Below are 24,504 nucleotides of genomic sequence, written 5' to 3'. Positions count from 1 at the left end.
AATTAGTTTACATTTAACAATACATAATACTTCCACATTTATTAATTCCTAGTTAAAGTCTCAACTAACATTAACTGATATATTTTTTTAAACCTTTTATTAAAAACATATTAGTAAATGTTAATCCACTTTGAACCAACATGAACAATTAACTATTAACAATAACAAAGATAAAATAAATGCTGTAAAAATACATTGCTTATTGTTAGTTCATGTTAGATAATGCATTAAAGGGGTGGTTGATTATGATTTCACTTTTCTAACTTTAGTTAGTGTGTAATGTTGCTGTTTGAGTATAAACAACATCTGCAAAGTTACAGTGCTCAAAGTTCAAAGCAAAGGGAGATATTTTCTTTTAAAGAAATTCCATTTTAAGGACTACAACAAACAGCTGGTAGGGACTACACGACATTCCTCCCGGGTTAGTGACATCACCAACACTAGAATTTACATAAACCCGCCCTCTGAACACGATTTATAGATTATCAAGACAGAATATGCTAATCGATGACTAGAAGATAACTACACATAAGCTACAGAAGTTCACCAACTAACCATTCAGAAATGTCCTGTTGCATTCTACATGATGTCACTTCTTGAGTCTCCCCATCATTGTCTGAATCCGATTTGAACATAAAAGGCTAAAAGTTTTTGAACTTTTCAGTGCATGACTGTGTGAGGTAAAAGGACACAAGCTCTTGAAGCTCCGCCCTCTTTGCCGGGAGCAGCAGCTCATTTGCATTTAAAGGAACAGACACAAAACGGTGTGTTTTTGCTCACCCTCAAAAAGTGACAATTTTAACATGCTATATAAAAATATCAGTGGGGTATTTTGAGCTAGAACTTCACATACACACTCTGGGGACATCAAAGGCTTATTTTACATCTTGTGAAAAGGGCATCATACCACCCCTTTTAACTAATGTTAACAAATGAGATTGTATGATGTTACCAATGTATAACCAAGTGGAATTTGCAACAACAACAAAAAAAAATAATATATAAATAAAAAAATATATAATTAATTTTGTATTACATTAATCAGGCACTGAATGTCTAGACATGTTTAGAAAGTATGCACACATTTACAGGATACTATCCAGATGTTATTGTTTTGCACCAATTAATTTCTGTGAAAAAGTGGACTTGCGCTACTTAACACTTTAATATAACTTTGTTATATGCATGTGATCGCAAACATTATACTGCATTTTTCCCCTAATATTATTCCTTATTCTTAAATTATTGTAAAATTGAGTTTTGTCTTCTTTTTTTTCTAGGTGATTATTATTATTATTACTACTATTACTATTATTCGGTGTTTCACATGCTAAAACAGAGGATGAAATGTGCTTAATGAATAAATTTGCCTTGACTTGCCAAAGTATATGAAAGTATGTGAACAAGTTTTGGTAACACTTTACAGTTAGGTGTTTGTTAGCATTAGTTAATGCTAGTTAATAAAACTGTTCATGTTCATATTAGTTCACAGTGCATAACTAATGTTAACAGATACAACTTGTGATCTTAAAAATATTAATAAATGTTAATATTAACATTAATAACTGTAGAAATATTGTTCAATGTTAGTTCATGTCAACTAATGTAGTTAAACAATGTTTACAAATGAAATCTTATTGTAAAGTGTCATCCAAGTTTTATTTTTGGCATGGTTTTGTTTCCACACCCAATTTATACACAGGAGGTATTCCTTTTTTACACAATTACTATCATCTGCAGTAATTGTGTTATACATAAAAATAAAAAGTTACATTTTCATTGCTTTCACAATTTTAATGTAGATTGCACTCATCAACTCGCTACTACATGATTCAACCAGTTTCAGTGTTTGGTCCCGAACTAGCACTTTGTTTGTGCAAAGTGCCTACTAGCTAGATGAAATGCATCCATTAACTCAGGTCCTGTCCATTTACAGTGTAATAATACTAACTTTCATAATTGTTAAACATTGTATTATTGTACATAGTAGTATTAATTTTGAAGAAAAAGTCTTCTATATGTCAATCATTTGTTAACAGTCAAGTATTCATTACTTCAATGAGCTCATTATTTCTGCCTTAAATTGTCTAAATTAATACATTTTTAGCTAACTGTGATTTGTATATGTACATTTCTGAAATACATAACTTAGTTACCTCTGATAACAGAGCACTCTAAATTGAAATGTGGACTCGTGCATTTTCTGTAAAGCTGCTTTGAAACGATGTGTATTGTCAAAAGCGCTATACAAATAATTAAATGTGAATTGAACACACATTTGACACACAAACCCATTTGAAATATTTATTTGATATCGGATTTTAAAGCCTAACTCTGACAACAGATAACAGGTACAGTATTGCATTATACCAAAAAAAAAATAAAAAAAAATAAACCACCAGCATCAGTTTACAATAAAAAGGCATTTGACTAAATGACAACAGTGTTCCAGTTTCATACTATGGACATACGCTCAAGGCAGAACATACCACAAAATATTGTACCAGTTCATAACATACAATATGAGTTTGTGTTTTTGGGTACATGAATACACACAAGAGCTGAAGAGAAAAGAATCCAACAACATACATTTCACATTGCAGGTTCTGATACATCTATTTTTCAGCTATAAAATCTTCATTGTGGTGTGGAGGAAAAAGGGGATATGAAACAACAATTGAAAAAGTGTAAATTAGAATCACAAATTGGGTGTTTGACATGTGGCATTACATTGGCATAATTCTTACGTCACAGTTTTGATTAAAAAAAAATAAAAATAAAATTTCTTTCTCGTTCTCATGCCCTGTACTGTAAAAAGTAATCAGTTGACTTAACTTAAAAACTGAGGAAACCATTGCCTCAAAATTAAGTAAAAAAAACTAATTAAATGCTTAATTCGTGCGCAATTAAAAAATATTATGTTATGTGGAATTGTCAAGTTCACAACTTAATTTTTACAATTACGCATGAAGTTTACTACTTCATTTTTAGTTATGTGAACTGAACTTGACAATTCCACATACAGTAACTTTTTTTTTTTTTCAATAATGCATGAAGTTTATTTACTTAATTTTAAAGGCAACGGGTTTCATCACTTTTTACAGTGTGCTAACGCATTGACAAACTATAAGAGAACTTTCTAAACCAGTGTAATGGTATCTTGACAGGTCAACTAAAGATGTTAGCTCAATTACAGACGGAAAGAAATGCTTGGACTAGAGTACACTAGTAGATAAAAGGGGATTAGTGTCTTGCCTTTAATTCAGCACTTAAATACTGCCACTTTTAGTTGTGGAATATCAGTAAGGACTTTCTAGAAATAAAGTTAAACACAAAAACAAACAAAAGAACGATCAAATGTCAAACTCCGGAAAGAGAGAATGAAACCCTGTCATCCAGAATGGCAGAAAGATGGAATATTAAAGAGATATTTTGGCCCAAAATAATAATGATTTAAAATAAACATTAAAAACTATGAATTACATTCAAGCACAGAGCCTGGTACGCATCGGTCACCATTTCTCTCGAGTTTCGCTCAAAGTCTCCTAAACACAACAAACACACTCGCATCGGCAAACATCTGCAATATCAATAACACAACGGCTTGTAAATTCAAAATTGCACATAGACCGAACAATGACCGAGGGCTCTCATTATAGTCATCGTACCGCCACTAACATCCCAATGTATTTGGTATCAAAATCAAGTTTTTAAAAGTGCAAAATCAAACTGAAAACACACCGAGCCTCACACACATTCACTCTCACAAACAGTTTGTGTGCATGTGTGCACATTTCGTCAAAGCTACATTACTAAAAAAAGAAAAAAAATCCCTAGAAATTATCCATACTATTATTGCTATCTCTCTAGATTGAAATGGACACTGCAGCGTTCTAGTGTTGCGCTAGTAATTAGTCATAAAAAATATAATATTAAGAGTACATAGCGTAAAGAATACACATTATTACTAAGACCTGACAGTGATCTAGGAAGATTGATTAAGGATATGTGCGCACACATTTAACATACTGATGTGTCCTTCTCTGATATTTCAAGGCACACGCGCCCTCGGTTCTTCTTTTGCACAGACTCGCTGACACACACGACGTTCACCTGAGAGTTCGTTCAAACACCAACCACAAACAGAATCAGAGTCAAACAGTCTTACATAAACACGTTTAAAGGAATAGTTCACTCAAAAATAAAATTCTGTCATTATTTACTCACCCTCATAATGCCGTTTCAAACCTGTATGACATTCCTTCCATGCGTGGGATGTTGGTTCATACGACTTTTGCGCTATCATTCTATAAAAAAAGATCAGCGTGAACGTTCTTTAAAATATCTTCTTTTGTGTTCTCCAGATGAAAGTCATACATGTTTGAAACCTGACGGTGTGCAAGTACCAATTTTTTTTTTTTTTTAGGTGAACTATTCCTTTAAGATGAAAGCAGCCCACAACAACAGAACTATTGAGACCTACTCCCAATTATTTTTGCTCATATACGTGTGTGTTTCTGTGGGCAGAACTGGACACAACATAAATTCTGTGGAAACATAAGTGCAAACAAATCAGCACTGAAATAAAATCAGTACTGGGCCCAAGGGCTACAGCAAACAGAGACTGATCAAGACAGAACACACACACACACACACACACACACATTCTTGTTCATCTTTGTGAAGACATTCATTGACACAATGCAATCTCTAGCTCCTACCCATCAAAACTAAGGCCCTGTTTACACCTGGTATTAAGATGTGTTTTGGTCAATCGAATTACAAGTGTACGACGCTAAATACAGGTGTAAACGGGGTCTAAAATGTTTTGAGGTTGTCCACTTTCGACCACTTCCAGAGTTAATCGAAAACACATTTGACCAGATTGTTTTCGTAGTGTAAACGTTCATGTGGTCGAATGCGTTGGAACAGCCACAAAAGAGCGCCTAATCTTCGCCTACTGACATAATGCGTAAATATTATGGGAAGCGCGCTAGCCAGACGGGATTTAAACATTGTCAGCAGGAGACCCAAGTTTGGTGTGAAGACGAAAAACATACCAAGCACAAGGTTCTCTCACCATTCATGATTTCACCACATTCGGCGTGGTCTTCAGAGCAGAAACGAAAGCGATTTTTTTCCGTCATCTCCGGTCGTGTTGAGACAGATTAAAATACCAGGTGTAAACAGGAATGGGTCTCCCTCATCTACTTGTGATCCGATCGACCAAAACACAGATTGATGTAAGTGCCTAACCCGATCCCTTACCCTAAACCGAATTATAATCTTTTCCCTAAAACAATGTCTTGACCCTCAAACAGGCCTTTAAAGGGGTTCTCAGAAAGGTTCTCGCTTTACTCTCTTTGTCCTCAATCCGATGGTCTAAAACTCAAACCGGTCCTCACAAAGATAGTTGTAGAAAAAAACACCACCACACACACACAGTCGCAAACACAGACTTGATATCATGCCTTGTTCTAAATAGAAAACACTCGTTTAGAAACATCACGCCTGTCAACGTACCAAGCATTTTTATGCATATACGTGAGAATCCATCTGCGGATCTGCATCTTATTCTAGTTCCACAACGCTCAACACGCACACAGACTGTAGTGGGGCTGCTCTCACAGGGTTCAAAGGTCAGTGCTCCAACAGTGAAGATGTCTTCATTGGAAAAGACAAGAGATCATCTAGAGTACCGCTCATGCTCAAACTAAAAATACCCACGCAACTACACTGCAGATCGATGGGAACAGCAAATGCCAAAACAGGGAAACCACAGCATTTAACATTTCATGAGCGGAGCGACGGTTTTCATGGGGATGGAGGCGAGTCAAACGCTGTTACATTGGGCCATTACTACTGGAGTTGCCCCTGTAGAATGAGACATTTGTAGGCTTTAAATACATGTCCAGTAATTTCCTATGGAAGAACACTCAAATGTATCTATATTTACTTCTGCTCCTTAGGTGACTGAGTACCAGTGATGGGTATCGCCATGGTTCCTGTTGCTATGACATCTGTTGCTTTGGCATTAGTGTCACTGCAAGAAAGTGGAAGCAACCAATAAGAGGACATCACTGCACATTTTGTCATAAGTCTTGAGTCAATGTCAAAGCAGCTGCTAAATTTTCAACAACCGTTTGCAAACAATTTAGTAATGCTTTGACGAAATGCAAGAATATGTATTAGAGTGTTTTATTTATTAACACCACCAAACTTTTTGCACAATAATTAAGAAATGTATGAATTAAAACATTACATAATTGTATTATTAGTGGTAATACTAATAAGAAGATTGATACATATAGGGCCCTATCTTGCACCCAGCGCAATTGATTTTGTACACTGACGCATACATCATTCCTATTTTGCACCCGACCCACTTTTCCCTCCACAGACGCACGTAGGTAAATTAGGGAATGAACTTGTGCTCCCGGGGGCGGTTCAGCGAAAAGAGGAGGCGTGTTCCGGCGCAAACGTTCCCTGGTGCTATTTTGCAGTTTCAGAAAACAATTCCGCCACAGACCAGGAAAAACCTAGCTTTAAGTCAGTAGCGCGTTATTCAGATGCTATTTTAAGGGCGCATGCTTGGCCATAATGTAGCGTGTGCACAACGCGCATACACTTTGCTTCTCTCATCTACACAGACGCAGCAGTTCAAATTTTTGCAAACCATACATATTTACAAGGAAAAATATTACCACACGAGGGAAATCATTGTGGTGTCCATGAAGATGTGAAAAAAATTGGCATAAATCTAGCTTACACATTTACCAAAATTATTATACGCCTGTTTAACCGAAGCTAATTTGGGTGGGTGTCTCCCATCCCCAATGTCACTTCTCTGTCTTTTACAGCCCAGACGAACGTCGGTCTCCTCGGCGGTGAACCGCTCCTGGTGTGCGCCTGGCAAATCCGCCGTTATAATAGCAAGCCGCCATGGAACAAGTGCACCTGCTTTTAAAGGGAATGTGAGATGACGCTCTGATTGGTTTATTTCACGTTACGCCCAAACCACACCTATGAGTAATGTAGCTACTTCAGACCAACCCATTTAAGATTTGTGTCGGGCGCAAAAGTCATTTATCCCGCCGGTATAAATAGCAACTGCGCCCGAGATTCGCCCACAAAGTTACTTGTGTTTCAGATCGTTAAAATAGGGCCCATAATGTTTAAAAGTACAATAATGCTTTAAAAATGCTTCGATGGAATGCAAGAATGTTTTACCTGTTGAAGACTGCTTTCTCGTTGTTTGCATCGAAGGCAAGTGTAATGCTCTCCTTGGCGACGCTCTCTGTGATGATGTTGGCTCTGTCTTCATCCTCACTGTCTGAGCCACTGGAGCTACTGTCGGACGCCACCAGCGGAGCCTTCCTCGCCCCACACACACTCCACACACACGCTGACGAGCCTTTCACTGCAAACACACACATGCGGTCAACTCGTGTTCATTGACCATTTAAAAAACATTTAGAACAAACAACAGTGTCGTAAATATGCAAACAACAAATCAATAATAATAATATAAGTTTGCGTAAATGTTTAAGTGAAATGTACACTATGTAACTTTTAACATTTAAATAATGGGTCAAATCATCAATCCTTCTTCCAAAATGTGTTTTTGGTCTTACCCTGATTTACTAAGCCTATTAAGTGTTTATATTTTAGACCTCTCAGGATGGTTTTTGCAGGAAATTGCAAATATACGTCACTCGCTGTGTGTCTCGTCATATCCATAAATGGAGAAAAAGTTGCTCCGATATTTTGACGCGTGTATTGTGTGGGACTGGCATAGGTTAGTTGTCACAATCTTGAGCCAATCGTGGAATCGTTTAAAAAAAAACACTGAACAGAGGAGAGTCTGCTGAAAAAACGCGACAGAGCTCGTAATAAAACAAGAATCAACACTGGCTTGACTTTTCAGAGATGGCAAGAACTGAGGGATTAGAAATGTTGTAAAGTCGACGTGGCGATAGCGTTTTATTGCTCAACAGGAGAGTAAGGCATTTTATTGAACGGATAAATTGCCATTTGTATCTCTCTAACAGAGTTCATTGTAAAGTTGTATCTATTGTAAAGGGTTGTTTCATTATGGTTGTTTTAGCACTGTGCTTTCAAGGAAGTACTGTGTCTATTAATGTATATAGACAGTAATGTCTTCAGCTTGTCAGTTGAGATCCTTTCCATCTAATCTGGTTATATCTCTTAAGTCTAGTAGTGAAAGTTTTATGAGCAGTATGATAATCATATTCATCCGCAGTCAATGCATGCATTTTGTTTTTATATTGCTAGCTTGAGAGTCAAAAGTTACATGGTGTACCTTTTAATAACAATATAATAATAATGATTATCAACAACACCAAACTTTTATAAGCATTTTACATCAAATAAATATTCTTAAAGTCCGCGTGAACCGGAAGTTGCAAACGACTTTTCTCCAGTGTTGTGACGTATTTCCCAGTGAAAAGGAATATTGAACAGAGGGCAGAGTTGTACTCTAGTGCTCCTCCTCTCCATCTCTGCTCATAGCAGACTAACGGTTTGAGGGGAGTGGTTAAGCGGAGTGCTTAAGCGTTTCCCAACCCAAGCCGTCAAACCTACATCATCAGAGGAGCGCCATTCCAGACCGGAAGTAACTTTTCAGACTTAGATTAAAGATTACAACGGCAAACAATTTTTTTCTGTGTATTAACTTGCACGGATTAATTGTTCACCACAAGACTAGTAATATGCGCTAACAAAGTAAATAGGGTCAATTTTCAGTTGGACTTTAATAAGACTAACAGCATTTAGAGGAGAAATTCATGTATTAAATAATAATATTGGTATAACAATAATAATATAAATGAAAAATACAATAACAATAATAAAATAATAATAACAAATTAAGAGAAAAAATTTAATAAAACTTCATATTATTATTATTAATATTATTATATAAGTATCTTGCATAAAACAAATATTCTTTATAAGACTAAAAGTACTTAGAGGGGGAAATTAATTTATCAAATTAAAACTACATAAATTACACAGTTGTATAATTTTATTAAAATTAAATTTAAAAAAATTGGTAATAATAAATAATGTTTCAAAGTAAAATTAAATACACAGTAAAAATATAATTACAGTTACAGTGCCCTCCACAATTATTGAACCCCCTGGTAAATATGATCAAAATTGGCTGTAAAAAATAAATCTGCATCGATTATCCTTGTGATCTTTCATTCAAAAAATGTGCAAAATTCTAACCTTTCATTGAAGTAAAAGAATTGAAAGTGGGGGGAAAAATCACATTATGAAATAAATGTTTTTCTCCAAAACACATTGGCCACAATTATTGAAACCCTTTTATTAAATACTTTTTGCAATCTCCTTTTGCCAAGATAACAGCTCTGAGTCTTCTCCTATAATGCCTGATGAGTTTGGAGAATAACTGACAAGAGATCATAGACCATTCCTCCACACAGAATCTCTCCAGATCCTTCAGATTCCCAGATCCATGTTGGTGCTTCTCCTCTTCAGTTCAGCCCACTCATCAGGTCAGGGGACTGAGACGGTCATGGCAGATGCTTCATTTTGTGCTCCACAACAAATTTTTGTTTTGATTTTGATGTTTGTTTTGGACCGTTGTCCTGATGGAAGATCCAACCACGGCCCATTATAAGATTTCTAGCAGAAGGCGTCAGGTTTTGATTTTTTATCTGTTGATATTTGATAGAATCCACGATGCCATGTATCTGAACAAGAAGTCCAGGACCTCCAGCAGAAAAATATGCCCACAACATTAAAGATCCAGTGGTATATTAAATTGTACACATGGGGTACTTTTTATCCTTGTGTTCACCAAACCCATCTAGTGTGTTTGCTGCCAAAAAGCTCTGTTTTAGTCTCATCTGACCACAGAACCCTGTGTTGTTTGAAGATCCAGTCGTGTCTGACAATTAAATTTGCTGGGATTTGTTTTTGGATGAGCGAGGAGGTTTTTTTTTAAACCCTCCCAAACAACATGTGGGGATGTAGGGGTTGTTTGATAATTTTTTTTTTAGGCTTTCTGACCCTAAGACTGAACTAATCTCTGCAATTCTCCATCTGTGATCCTTGGAGAGTCTTTGGCCACTCAAACTTTCATACTCGCCGTGCATTAAGACAGTATAGACACACGTCCTCTTCCTGGCAGATTTGTAACATCTTTAGTTGGTTATAACTTCTTAATTATTGCCCTGATGGTCAAAATGGGGATTTTCAATTCTTTAGCTATTGTCTTACAGCCACTTTCTAGTTTGTGATGCTCAACAATCTTTTGCTACTCATCAGAACTGTATTCTGTGGTTTTACTCATTGTGATGGATGATTAAGGGAATTTGGCCTTTGTGTTTCCTCATATTTAAACTCCTGTGAAACACGAAGTCATAGCTGGACAGTTTCATGTTCCTAGTCACCCTGGTGTACTAAAAAAGGTAAATATTAATGGGAATATACTTCAGAGATATTTTACTTGTAAAAAATTCTAGGGGTTTCAATAATTGTGGCCAACATGTTTTGGAGAAAAACATTTATTTCATAATGTGATTTCCCCCCACTTTCAATTCTTTTACTTCAATGAAAGGTTAGAATTTTGCACATTTTTTGAATTAAAGATCACAAGGATAATCGATGCAGATTTATTTTTTACAGCCAATTTTGATCATATTTACCAGGGGGTTCAATAATTGTGGAGGGCACTGTACTACTACTAACAAAAATATGTAATGTTTTAATTCAATAAATGCACTTTCTCTAAATGCTTAGCAAGAAAAACATTAAACAATTTTTACCCAAAAATGCAAGATGCTTATAAAAATAAAAATAATTCATTACATTTATATAGTGCTTTTCTCGGCACTCAAGGCACTTTACATAGAAGAGGGGAATCTCCTCAACCACCACCACCAATGTGCAGCATCTACCTGGATGATGCGACGGCAGCCATATTGCACAAGAACGCCCACCACACACCAGCTTATTGGTGGAGAGGAGACAGTGATGAAGCCAATCAGTATATGGGGATGATTAGGAGGACATGATGGATAGAGGCCACTGGGCACGGATGCCAGGGTTACACCCCTACTCTTTTGAAAGATATCCTGGGATTTTTAATGACCACAGAGAGTCAGGACCTCGGTTTAACGTCTCATCCAAAGGACGGTGCTCTTTGACAGTATAGTGTCCCCATCACTTTACTGGGGTGTTAGGACCCACACAGACCACAGGGTGAGCACCCCCTGCTGGCCTCACTAGCACCTCTTCCAGCAGCAACCTGGTTTTCCCAGGAGGTCTCCCATCCAGGTAGTGACCATCCAGGTACTGACCAGGCTCAACCCTGCTTAGCTTCAGTGGGCAACCAGTCATGGGCTACAGAGTGATATGGCTGCCTGGCTTATAAAAGTTGGTAACATTTTAGTGTTTATTTACAAAAAAAACATTACCCGAATGTAAGTATTTGTTGTTAATTTAGTATAAGGAGGAATGATGCAAAAAAAAAATTACATGAATATACTTTTGAAGAAATAAGCAAGTAAGCCACTCACTTTCTTCATTTTGGCTCTGTTTGTTTGGATTTTCCGAGTCCACAGGTGAACTGCATCTGGGTCCTGCATCTGAACTGCAGAACACCAGAACGTTTAGCACAGTGTCTACATGACCTGAATACACAATATCAACTAAAAGACAGTCTCTCCCTCACCAGCAGAAAGGTTGGAAGTCGGTGAAAGTCGCCCATCCCTTCTCCTCAGTCTCGCTGAGCTGGGCGGTAGAGCTTCCCCACACGTTGGAGCCCGTATCTATAGCGATACTAGCAAAATCCCGACAGCTGAAGTCATCTTCAAAACTCGCTGTCCATCCAGGACCTGCTGGGTTATAATAATTTTTTCATTCAGATATTATATGAGATCAGGTGGGAGATCTAAATCTAGATCATGTGAGCTGTGAGCGTACTCTGTGGATCGCTGGACTGCTTGTCCATGTCCTGGTTCTGGATCTTGTCAGGAGTTTGTTTGGTCTCTGGAAACCACTCCATGTCAGGTGACCCCAGACTCCTGCGAGAGCCACCGTCCACCTCACTCTTCTGAGCATTTGTCACCAGTCCAAACCTATTAAAAAATAAACCATACACGGCAGTCAGAGCAGTCAATTATTAGAGTGTGAGTGCAAGTGTGTGTGTGTGTGTGTGTGTGTGTGTTTTATGAACCTGCTTCTGGATTTCACTTGTGTTGCATAGTTGATTTCTTTATCCTCCCAAATATCTTCCTCCTCCTCAGGATCTTCAAACGGCCGGATTCGCTCCTTTGTGCAAGTCTCAAAGATAGCAGAGCTCTTCTAAGAGAGGAGAGAAATGGGAAGGGTAATAACAACAGTGAGAAAGGAAGAGTGTGAATGAGAAAAACAAACCAACAAAAATGATAGTATGGTGAAAATTATAACCCAAAACAGAAAAAACAAACAAAGTGTAATAAGAATATAGAACAATTAATAATAATATAAAGAATAAAGAAAGAATAAAAATAACATAGAAAAACAGGACTCACCCCCTTGTCCCCCAGGTTAAAGTTGATCTCTGAGATTCGATCAAATGTGGCGCTGCAGGAAAAACAGACAGAAACTAGAGTTTAATCCTGAAGCAAAAACAATTAATTATTAAATACATTTTTTCGAAATTATATTTTAATATTAAATATTTCAATTAAATTCAAAAAATTTTTTCTAACTATGGTAGATTTACATTATCAAGGATTAAAGAACATGCAGTTTTTAAACATAAGATTAAAATACATTTTATTTAACATTTAGATGAATATTTATTTATATATAATAGTTGAATCTACATTTAACTCTACATCTAAACCTTTGCGCAGGAATCACCTGATGTTGCCGTCATGCTCTCCGAATTCATCGCCATTCAATCCAAACTGATCAACAAAGTTTGCCGTCATCTGCTGGATCTGATAATCTGAGAACACCTGTTAAGAGAAAGATGCTCATTGAAGGTGATTTGCAGATTGTCATTTTTTATGTTAAAATACTTCCTATGATTTCACAGCACATGTCTTTGTGCAAACTCTCACCAGGTCTGCAGTGTTCTTCTTGTTAGTTTCCATAAGCGTTTCATTCACAAACTGCTCCCAGCGAGCTTTATAGTCCTCTGGTAGCTCTGTCATACACAGACATACCAAATATTTGAAAACAAAGAATGAGGTTTGTTAAAAAATTATATCATTCAAAAGTTTGGGGTCAGTAAGATAAAAAAAGATATTAATACTGTTATTCAGCAAAAATGCATTAAAGAAGGAATATGTATATATACATACACACACTTACAATACATACACACATTACACACACATACATACATGCGTATATAACACAAATCCTCCCAAAAACACTGTGTTAACTACCTTTTATTAGTTGTGTGATTTGGGTCTGCTCTTGTTCTCTCTCTGCATTCTGCACAACTGTGTTGGCAATCCTGGTCAGATGACCCATATACCCTCTTCTCATGCCTCCAGCTTTCCTATAACATACACACAGAGATATAAGATCATAAGATACTCCAGCAAAAGCGTATTGACTCTTCAGCTCATTAAGTTTGTCCTTACTGTGTTTTGTCATTTTCTTCCCAAGCATCCAAAATCCTCTGAACCAGCCTGCAGTCCTTCAGTAGCTGCACACAAACAATTATATTTCAATGACGTATACATACAGCATTTCACAAGAGGAAACCTTTTCATTTTTTGACTATTGATGTCATAAGTTCTGTAAATGTATTATATATGTTGTGTATGTGTGTTTATGAGGACACAAATGTATATAATGAATATATATACACACATACGTACGTACGTACGTACGTACGTTTATCAAGTGAGTCAGATCTAGCAAGTGACTCAAACTTGATTATTATTCTGCTGACATGGTAATATATAGTGCCTCACTACTGCCAATATATTTTTATATTACTTTATTACATGTTACTATATATGACTATACAAAGCTTCAATCAGTGAGGGTCATGCTTACATGCTTTATCAAGTCACAGCTTGTGAACATGTCAGATCTGTCTGAGTTTTGTGTTTCCAGCTGAATCTGATCTGGACTGTCATGTGTTTTTCCATTCTGTGTTGACTGGTTAAGGATGGCAGAGACACAATGCTCCACTTGGATGTGTAGGAAGTTATTCCAGGAGAATTTAAAAAACAAGTCCTAAAGAGAGAAAAAGATTAAGAAAGAAAATGGAAATGTCTCTGAAAGAACTCTTATGTTCACCAAGGCTGCATTTATTTGATCAAAAATACAGTAAAACAGTAATAATGAAAAATATTATAACAATTTAATTATATTCAATTTTACTATATTTTAAATACATTTCATTTATTCCTGTGATGGCAAAGCTGAATTTTCAGCACCATTACTCCAATCATCAATACTCCAGTCACATGATGCTTCAAAAATCATTCTAATATGCTGATTTGCTGCTCAAGAAACATATCTTATTATTATCAATGTTTAAAACAGTTGTGCTGCTGCTTTCTTTTGTGGAAACCATTATGCGTTTATTTATTTTTTAATTCTTTGATGAATATTACGATCAAAAGAACAGCATTTATTTGAAAGAGAATTCTTTTGTAAAATTATAAATGTCTTTACTGTCACTTTTGATCAATTTAATGCATCCTTGCTGAATAAACGTATACATTTCTTTAAAAAAAAATACAAATAAAATGTACACTGCAAATAAATTGTAACTAATAATATCAAATTGTCTTATTTCCAGATAGATCAAAATGTAAAGTATTTTAAAAAAATGACTGGCTCTGAGAAAGGAAACATCTTGTTTATTTGTTGACTTTTTAAGCTAGACTAAGGATGACTCATACCAGCAGCAGGTTGATCATGTTCATTTGGCAGAGCTCCTGGTGGATTCTGGGAGATCTGGTGTACAGGAGAGCAGCCATCAGTCTGGACGCATACAGCCGCGCGTTGCCAAACGGCTCCTCAAGAACACCCATCGTGGTCAACATCACACATTTCTGAGTGTGGAGATAGTCCAAAAAACATCAACCTCCTCTATGTGATATCTTTCAGTGATTTGACTTTGTTTTAAGACTTGATAAAACCAGAGGAGCAGACCAACCTTGAGTGGGTTTAACAGAAGGTGGTGGAAGTGCTTTAGATGTGGTTGGATGCCCATTAAAATGCTGTTGTTGACAGTGTAAGACTTTTCCAATCCCTGAGAGCACGGGTCAGTCACCTGCTCAACACTGTTACACACACACTTTTTAGTAACAGTGATTGCGTGTGTGTGTGTGTGTGTGTGTGTGTGTGTGTGTGTGTGTGTGTGTATGATTAAATGCATTTGTTACTCACCCAGGTCTCTGAGTTTCCAACAATGTGAGTAACACTTGCGTTCCATAGACGATGCACACTTCACTCTTTTCTCCTTCAAACATGTTCTTCAATAGGGCCTCAACATTCTGCTGTCTGAAACAGCAGCCGGAGACTTCAGTTTAGTTAATCTGTTCAAGCATAAAGTCCATTCCACATTCTGCTTATTTTGGCTGACAACTGCCCACTTAGACAGTAAGAAACCATCTAGCTGACATGAAAAGTGACTGAACACAGTGGCGGTGATCACACACACACTCACAGCTCTAGTGTTGTGAGCAAAGGGTCGGTCTCTGAAGATTCCTGCAGCAGACTGGACTGATCTCTGCTCAGACGGATGATGTCACACAGGGTCTGAGATGCGTTCGACTGCCTCTGTAAACACACATTTATGTATATGTGTCATCTTTCATATTTCTATTTATTTCGATTTGTAAGATGGAATCAAATGTTATGTTGCATAAGGACTTTTTCAATACCAAGATCAAAAACAGTGTAACTATCATCTTTAAAGGGATAGTTCACCCAAAAAAGAAATTATTCAAATCCCCCTGTGGAGAAAATCAAGCTTTTAATGTTGTTTATATGTCTATGTGGTGTTTTTAATATGCTTTAAGACAAACCATGTCCAAATGCATAAGTCAACACCGTTTCTGAGTTTTTTTCTCCTTAAAACTGCAATGAACCAAAGACAGTCTCAAAAACACGGTTTGAAATCGCTGGTGTTTATTACGTTACAAACTACCTTGTAACCAATCACATCAACGTGTGATCGTCAACGAGTGGATCTCTGAACTGGTGTGAGTGAGTGGAGGCGGGGCTAATTTGCATATTTATAGAACCACATATACTAAATGAGGCAAGGGGCAAGTTACATTCAAGCTGGCATGAAGAATTTTTTTTCCCCAGGGAAAAAACATTTAAATATGTAATTTTGGTGAACAAATATTAATTTTAAGGGATAAAATTATTGACTACAGTTATTCGCATAATTATCAACTTTACGTGGGTTGTGCCTCGGCACGGCACAGCGCGGATGAATCCAATGTTTTGAGGAAAATGTGTGGCTGTCAGTCACCGCTCATTCTACTTTTTGGAAGTATGACCAACATAAGAATTTTCACCTGAAAATGTCATCTGAACAAGAAAGTAACATTCACTTTTGTTCTGATCAACTAAGGGGAAAAAAAGCATTGCAGTAAATCATGCTGATTAAATCTAACGATCGCTTATATCACGTTAAACCGTGCAAACTATACTTTGATTGTCGTTTGAACCTTTCTGGATCCACCATCAAATTGATAAGTTTAATTACATCAAGTGCTGTGAGAAAAGGCTATAAATCTCCACCTCCAACATCCTCACACGCAATATAGCCTACTAGCCGAGAGTTTATGTGTACAGATGTGACGTAATGATGCAAAGACATGCTCGAATTTCCACGGAAATCCACCAGTACCACTGGAATTAAAAACATTATTACAAGCTTACCGTTTTGAATCGAGCTAAGGCAAGCAGATAGTTTTGAACACTGGCTGGTTATGTACTTGCTCAAAAAATTATTTTGGATAATTTTTAACCCAAAAAAGTTACGGACTGCAGCTTTAAGGTAAGAGATTTAAACGAGTACTTAACGGTATCAAACTTTGTCATGTAATTCATTCTCTAGTAAAACTCTAGTGATGTCTGACCTCATCGTCAATGTGAGGGTGTATCAGCTCAATGAGTCTCTGGATCAGCCTCTCTTCATTCAGCCACTGAAAACAGACAACATGAAAATAAAATAAAAATGACACACAGATACAGGTGTTTATTTAGTTTTGAGCACTTTTATATCCCACAGGTTGATTTTTATTAAAACTAAAGATTACAGTTTTTACTTTTTGTTTTATGAAAGTCACATTAAAATTGTTTTTGAAAATACTGACCATGTCTTCATCATTATTTTTTTTTCTAATGACTTGTTTTTCCCCTGTGCCACATTTTAAATATAAATTCAATACAAATCTTACAAATTTAAAATGTAAAAATATGAATTATTTCAACTGTGATAAGATACACAAGAACTAAAATCATCAAAAAACACTTTACATATTATAAACACTACCATTCAAAGTTTGGGGTCAGGAAGATTTTTTAGTTTTACTCATCAAGGACACATTAAATTGATCAAAAATGTGAGTTAAGACATTTATAATGTTACAAAAGATTTCAATTTCAAACAAATGCTGTTTTTTAACTATCAACTCAAAGAATCTTGAAAAATAAAATGCATCAGTTTCCACCAAAACAGCACAACTGTTTTAATAATAATAATAAATGTTTATTGAGCAGCAAATCAGCATATTAAAATGATTTAATGAGTTTATTTTTTCTCAAAGCCAAAGTGTCCATTATAGAAATATTAATGAATCAGCTGGTTGAATGCACTCACACTAAGCACTTCCTGTCTGAGACAAACAGGCTCCACGCTGCTAATGAGACGCAGCACCAGATCCATCATGGCCGACGTGTCCAAGTGTTTCAACACCTGCCCTATAAAATCCTCTTTTTTCTTTAGGAAACCAATCATCTGATGAAAAATTTGAATCAACAAAGATCAGGATAAAAAGAATCATGCAAATACAAATCAATGATTTTCAAAGGAACTGAGATGCATGTTTGCGCACCTGCTCCGTCTTGCGGGTGATGAGGTTGCCAACAGTTTTACTGAAGAACGAGGCCAGTAGAGGGTTCAGCGGTGGCGTCTGCTCTAGGAAGTTATAGAGTGTCTTCAGCAGAGACTCATCTCCACCAACTTTATCGTTGATGAGGGACACATCGCACGTCAACAACTCACATGCAACATTAGCATACCTGCATGAGAGACAGAGAGAAAGAAAACATATACAACATAATCTTAAATAGATTCAATATACACTGCAAATACACTGCAAATTTAAAGGTAGGGTAGGCAAATTGTTTTATAAACACTTTCTGTTATACTAGTTGAAACTCTCTTCACATCCTGAAAGCAATAAATAATAGGTATAAATATTGAAACATCTTCTGTGGATGTCACAGGACCAAAAATGTTTCGTTTAGTCATTGCATTTGGTCCGAAAGCAATGATACGTTGTCCTACCTGCCTGTCAACATATGCATTTCCAAACCTCCACAAACCTGGTCACGTAGACATCCAAGCCATCAGCACGTTCTGTAAGGCTATGCAGAGTTGTAGACAGAAAGCCACCAAGTGCCGCAAACAAACAGCAGCCTCCTTTTACAGTTCCTCCTGAACCAAAACAACAAGCTTATGCTGCGTTCACGCTATGTCGTAACCGTAATTAAGAGAAGGCCACTCGTGACGTTCTACCCGGAGCTGTTCACGTCCTCAGACTCGGATTTATGCGTTTCTATGTCAACACTTTCAATGGTGAAATAAATCTTGTATTTAACATTACTGTCGTAAATACCACTCACGCAGAGCTGTCGTTTTCTTTTCCTTGACTCTTCCAACCACACTTTCTTCGTTTTCTTCGTCGACTCTGCCATGATTCACGTCTGAAATGCATGCTAGTGTCTTCCATAGAGGCTGCTTCATATGTTGTTGATGTATGTGACGTCGTGCCGTAAAGCAAGTCGTGTTTCTCGCGAGATTTGTCGGGGCGCCACCTCTCAAGCTTGCACTGCTGGTTTTGCCAGCGGCGTCCCCCCCCCCGCTTTGCTATCGGGATGATTCGCCCTACTACGAGTTTGTTTACCATCGAAATGATTTCGAAGGGTTATATTAAGGTACAAATCTTACATAGTGTGCCTTTAATGTGTTTTGAAGGAGGTGTGGCTTTGGAGATGCTCTAAAGGGAGGGCTGGATCTCATGCTTTCAAAGCTAGCTTGCTATTGCTAGCCTCTACAAAACCTTAGCCTACCTTTAATGGCAGCACAAGCACATGAATACATATTTAGTAAATTAACTGCAAATAATTAAGAACTGTGTGTTAAAAAATGTAATGTGTGTTATCCATTAGCAAGATTGTCAGTAATTTTTTAATGGTCAAATTATAACTATTTAACTAAAACTATTATTAAGGGTTCTTAAAAAATGAAATAAAGCTGAATTAAATTATATATATATATATATATATATATATATATATATATAAACAAACTGAAAAACAAACTCTGAAATGTTTGCCTTGCCAACTAATTGAAATACTGAGTTGAAGTACTAAAATGACTAAAACTGAAATAAAAATAAATTCAAGCTAAATAGAAATATAAAAAAATAAAAACTTATAAAATTACAAGAGCACACTGTAATTTTACACAAAAATTAAGGAGTTTTAATCAAGACGTTCAAAAATTAAAAATGAAGTAGTAAAAATAAATGCTAATTCAAAATATTAATAAATACTGTAACAGCATATAAATGATACTAAAATAATACTGGGATAACTAACAAAAAATGTATAATTATTTGCCAAAAATTAGTTGATTAATTGTCTGATAATTTGTCATTTTTAAAATATATATATATAAAAAACCCACACACACACACGTAATATCTGTAAACCAGCCTGCTACATAATATCCAATTGGCCAAATATCAGTTGATGAAATTAAGCTGTTCAAATATCTGTAAATACATTTTTCCTCCATTGCAGACAAAGTTTCAAAACATTTTATTTAAGAGGTGCTCAGAAAGTGTAGAGCATCTTTTCACTCACTTGTAGCGCAGTTTCTCCTCCCGGTCAGTAGGGGGCTCGTGCGTGACGAGGTTGAGAAGCTCCAGCATGCTGCTGTCCCGGGTGAGGAAGAGGAGGAGGCGCTGATTCTGGGCCTTGCACTCCTGCAGCACATCTTCTTCATCCAACAGCTCCTGTAGGGTCACATCCTCCTTCTCCAAGAGCTTCTCAACCTGAGATGAGTTGTGCAGGTCAAACTTCCAGAACATGACTGCAGCCTATAGAAGAAAGAGAGAGTGCCTGAGACAGACAGAGAGAGGGTGTTACTTATTCAAGCATATTAGAATAAGAAATCAAGCTGATGTTTTAAAGGGTTTACTGGCCACTGACTAACCAAAAAGTTTGCCAAAAAGTCAAATTAGAAAATGCACCAGTAAAATAGTGAATAGTAAAATCCAGAGCAGGTGCAGAATCAACAGCAACTGTTAAACATTAGCGAGTCAGCTGTTATTACACTCTTGATGAGCAGTTAAAGAATCAATTGCATCAGTCAATTAAAGCCGATCTAATTTCATTTGACTTCAGACTTCATTTGAAATCCACTCTTTGACAGTAGGTGGCGCTTATGGAACAGCAATGATTTTGTCTCCTTAATTACCTCTGTACACAAAGCAGCACTGCGCTTATAAACACTACTTTATACAGACGTAAGACAAAAATAAATTACAATTGAAGGCAACTGACTGTCTTCAGAAAAGTTTCAGAGTACATTCATATAAACCCCAACACCAATTCTTCCTATATTTCATGCATCGCAAACAATGAGCTTGTTGTGCCTTGGTACAGCATTTTCTCTGCTGCGTTTTCCTCTTTGCGTTTGTCTTTGGTGTCCCATCTCTGGCATGTGATAACGTCGTGTTTACAGACTTAGTAATATTTCGACACACGTTGTAGGCAGTGGCTAAAGGCTGCAATGAGTCATAAATATGGAGAGAACGCCGCAATAGAAATTCTGAAAATACCTCAGTGTTTGTAGTCAACATTTCAAAATGGATGCCCACAAAGTTGAAAAAAAAGGAGGGGAAAAACAGAAGAGACTGCCATTCTGTCCAACCCCCCGAAGCAAAATGCTGTCGGTGTACAGGCAAGAAAGCTGTTGCCATAGCGTTCCATTTTTACCATAGTGCTGTTTAAATAGTAGACATAGCACGATACCATGATAAACCTACACTTTACAATTACTGTTCTGTTAATAGAGAGCCTAAGTCCCTCCCCTTCTGGTGGACCACCATGGGACCTTATTTCAGAAAAATATTGTATGATAGTCAATGGCGAGAGACAACAAATATTTTGATCTCGTTTGAATTGTGCCCTGAATTACACATATGATGTTTGTCAATTTAAAAGATACATTTTGAAGTCAAGAAAGTCGCAGTTTGATGTAAAACTGTTGAGGTATAAGACTGTGAAAATACGTAATTACAAACTACAAACCCAAAAGGCGCACATGTGACGTCATACCTTTGCTCTCAATGAATGAAGCTAACTTTACTGAAGCTAACGTCTGTCATTTTTTCTGTAGTCTTACGTATAATCGTAACGTTACGCCGTCATGCCTGAGTGTTTTGTACCAGACTGCACACAGATACGAGCATGTTGGTGACGTACATAGTGCGAGACGAGAGATGTAGTTCATTGAGCGATTTTCACATAAAACTAAATGTTACTCTTCTGTTTTATGACAAACTGCGACTTTCTTGACTTTCATAATTATCTTTTAAATTGACAAACATCATATGTGTAATTCAGGGCACAGTTCAGACGGAATTTTTCCGAAATAAGGTCCCATGAGCCGGAAGCGGAGGGACTTAGGCTCTCTATAACCCTCAGTTGATCCGACTATCCGTGGGCGGGGATACAAAAATGCGGAAGTACTGTATAATCTGTAGTTTTCATGAAAGTCCTGGAGCTGTCAAAAGTCGCGACATCTGCCGAAATTTTGCTGACAAATAAACATGAATTTCTCGGTCCAGGTAACACGGAGAACGAGTAAACATTGTTCATTTACATACTACCAGCATTGTAACAATTCAAAGCGGTTTGAAAATCGGCGAAGTTACACTTTAAGCAGTAAATTACCTTCAGGGAGATAGTGTGTTTCCTTGGTTGGGATGCAGAGACCAGTTTACACACATTGGTTTCCTAGATTGAGTGGTCAGTGGTCAGATAACCCACCCATCCGAAAGGGCTGCCTTACATTACAACACAGGCTCCTGTAGGGACAAAGACAAGTCATCAAGAAATGACTGAGACCAGTGAGGAAAACAGTGATGAGTGGAGGTGAGGAAAGAATGCCATGCACATTTTAATTAAGTCACATCAAGGTTCTGTTATACGACTAGGATAATCTCTTGTTTAAAACACACATGAAGGTGTTCACACACCTACAGATAACAGCATGTTCCATTTTAGTCTTTTAATGGGATTAATCAGCATATGCAGCGGATATGAGGTCAGCCGCTAGCCTAAACCACATCATACAGACCATTACTGCACTGCATCTATTACAACAAACATTTATATAGAGCGCACTCACAGAGAGAAAAACTACAACTAGAGGAAAGCAATACAAATATTTATCATAGAAACATATTATTAATTATAATTTTTTTTTGACTTTTCCAGCACTAGATAAATGTATCTACTGTGTAAAATGTTGGTTATTGTGTAAAGCGAAGTTTTAACATTATGAATGAACATCAAACATTAATTAAAATCATGTGTGTTTGGTGAAAGCAAGAAATGCTACAGAGATCATCATGTGTGTGATCATCAAATCATACAGTCCACAGACACACTTCACGCCCACGCGTACGTGTGTGACAGGGCTACGGGCATTCAATGAAAATCAGACGACTGTACGACGACAATGTTATTTTTAACTAAAATACGTATTTATCTTAACGAGGCGAAATCACATCCCTCGTTCAAGATCAATGTCAGAGAGGCGCGCACACACACACACACACACACACACACACACACACACACACACACACACACACACACACACACACAGCGGCCTCGCTCAATGTCACTGTCCGTGATCCACCAATCAGAACGCAGAAGCGAGACTCGAAACACCAATCAAAACGCTTAGAATTTGCATGCCCGTTTACTGGATGTTGCAAAGCATTATAAATGCCTCCACTGTCAAAAGCCTTTAAATCGTATTAAACTCATTTGCATAAACAAAGGTAAACATCATCAGGAGCCCAAGCATGTCGAGGTAGTGACTACGTAACGTTACAGCTATCGTATTTAATCTCAGAATATTATGATGACTGTAATATGAGCATACACTTCAAGGTGAAAGGCATTACTGTTTAACATAGTCATCATGGTATATTTTTAATAATTGCTCATGTCACGTGAGTCCATATGCAGGTCATAAACGCATCTGTACTCTTCATCAGAAACGATCCGACTAGCATATACACGCACAGACATAGTAAAAACAGCTTTAATGTGAACAAATAAACTGCTGTGAACTTACCAGAAACACTTTGAGATGTCAGACAAACAAACAGCAATCTGATCAGACCTGTTCTGTACGGTGTCAAAGGGCGAGGGGAGATGTGATATTTTGTTTACGATGCATCGTCCTGCATCCATAGATCCCCCAATGTCCTAACGTCACCTCCTTCAGCAGCCCTGCTTCAGCACTGGCTCCTTCAGAGCTTTAAACTGTTAGCAGAAAAAGATTTGGACATTATTTATCAAGTCAAAATGGCCGACAAGGAGACGCGGACGCGCACGCTGTGTGTGAACGCGCTTGGGCTTGGGCGATCGGTTCGATTTAGTGAAATATTGCTCTTATTAGTAAATAGAGGAAATATATGATTTATTATGTATGACAATATACAAAGTTGTATATCATATAAATATAAATGTAGGTCAAAAATCTAATATAAAATAGTTTTTTTCCCACCAGGTTTTAGGAAGGAAATACTCACAACTGAATATAATATATACACTTTATAGTATATTAGTTTATTACGCGGTGATTGTAATTTTTTTTGTGACTTTTTGTAAAAAAAAAAATAAAAAAAAAATGTATTGGGGGTGTACCTGAATACATTGTACATGGCCAGTATATTAAAATATTAGCACAAATAGGATTTTTTATTAGTAATTAATTATTGAATTGATGATATTCTAAAGACAAAATAGACATTTAAAAACAGATGCTAGAGCATGCAGTACAGATGTCTAATCAATACTTTATTTGAGGTTTTAGGGAGAGGCATAATATGACACTATAAAAGCAAATAACACAAATAAATGAAATATAGAATAGATCGTAGTAAAATAAACAGATTGTTTATCAGTCACACTGTGGCGCAGGAGAGCAAGCGA

The 24,504-nt window shown here is 36.8% G+C and overlaps 1 protein-coding gene across 2 annotated transcripts; it reads right to left on the bottom strand.

Moving 5' to 3' along the window:
* Positions 1-2,290: 2,290 nt before the first annotated feature.
* Positions 2,291-23,903, bottom strand: ppp6r2b (protein phosphatase 6, regulatory subunit 2b). 2 transcript variants are annotated; one of them, XM_082182767.1, is made up of 23 exons: positions 23,642-23,903; positions 22,225-22,358; positions 20,128-20,385; positions 18,090-18,276; positions 17,855-17,992; positions 17,112-17,177; positions 15,683-15,795; positions 15,403-15,516; positions 15,170-15,296; positions 14,913-15,065; positions 14,056-14,238; positions 13,635-13,699; positions 13,434-13,549; positions 13,104-13,189; positions 12,901-12,998; positions 12,567-12,618; positions 12,230-12,357; positions 11,977-12,131; positions 11,726-11,891; positions 11,571-11,644; positions 7,231-7,420; positions 5,957-6,043; positions 2,291-5,874 (listed from the first exon to the last, which is right to left on the bottom strand). In XM_082182767.1, exons 3-23 carry the CDS (start codon positions 20,352-20,354, stop codon positions 5,844-5,846), a joined length of 2,556 nt encoding a protein of 851 aa, XP_082038893.1. In that variant the 5' UTR covers positions 20,355-20,385; positions 22,225-22,358; positions 23,642-23,903; the 3' UTR covers positions 2,291-5,843. The 2 variants fall into 2 exon arrangements, with proteins under 2 accessions (XP_082038893.1, XP_082038894.1); XM_082182768.1 differs by having other exon boundaries at positions 11,726-11,888.
* Between the last annotated feature and the right edge of the window lie 601 nt (positions 23,904-24,504).

The sequence above is a fragment of the Leuciscus leuciscus genome, assembly GCF_965113295.1.
Source record: "Leuciscus leuciscus genome assembly, chromosome: 10".
In the NCBI taxonomy this organism is placed as follows: Eukaryota; Metazoa; Chordata; class Actinopteri; order Cypriniformes; family Leuciscidae; genus Leuciscus; species Leuciscus leuciscus.
Note: the sequence above shows the minus strand (reverse complement) of the source record. Positions and strands in the feature narration are given on the sequence as shown.

Excerpts from the sequence above, each read along its gene's own strand:
- ppp6r2b (XM_082182767.1), bottom strand. The coding sequence starts at position 20,354 with ATGTTCTGGAAGTTTGACCTGCACAACTCATCTCAGGTTGAGAAGCTC. Across the intron at positions 15,297-15,402 it reads TTGGAAACTCAGAGACCTGG|TGTTGAGCAGGTGACTGACC; the intron begins GTGAGTAACAAA and ends TGTGTGTAACAG. Across the intron at positions 13,700-14,055 it reads GCTGTGACTTGATAAAGCAT|CTACTGAAGGACTGCAGGCT; the intron begins GTAAGCATGACC and ends GTTTGTGTGCAG.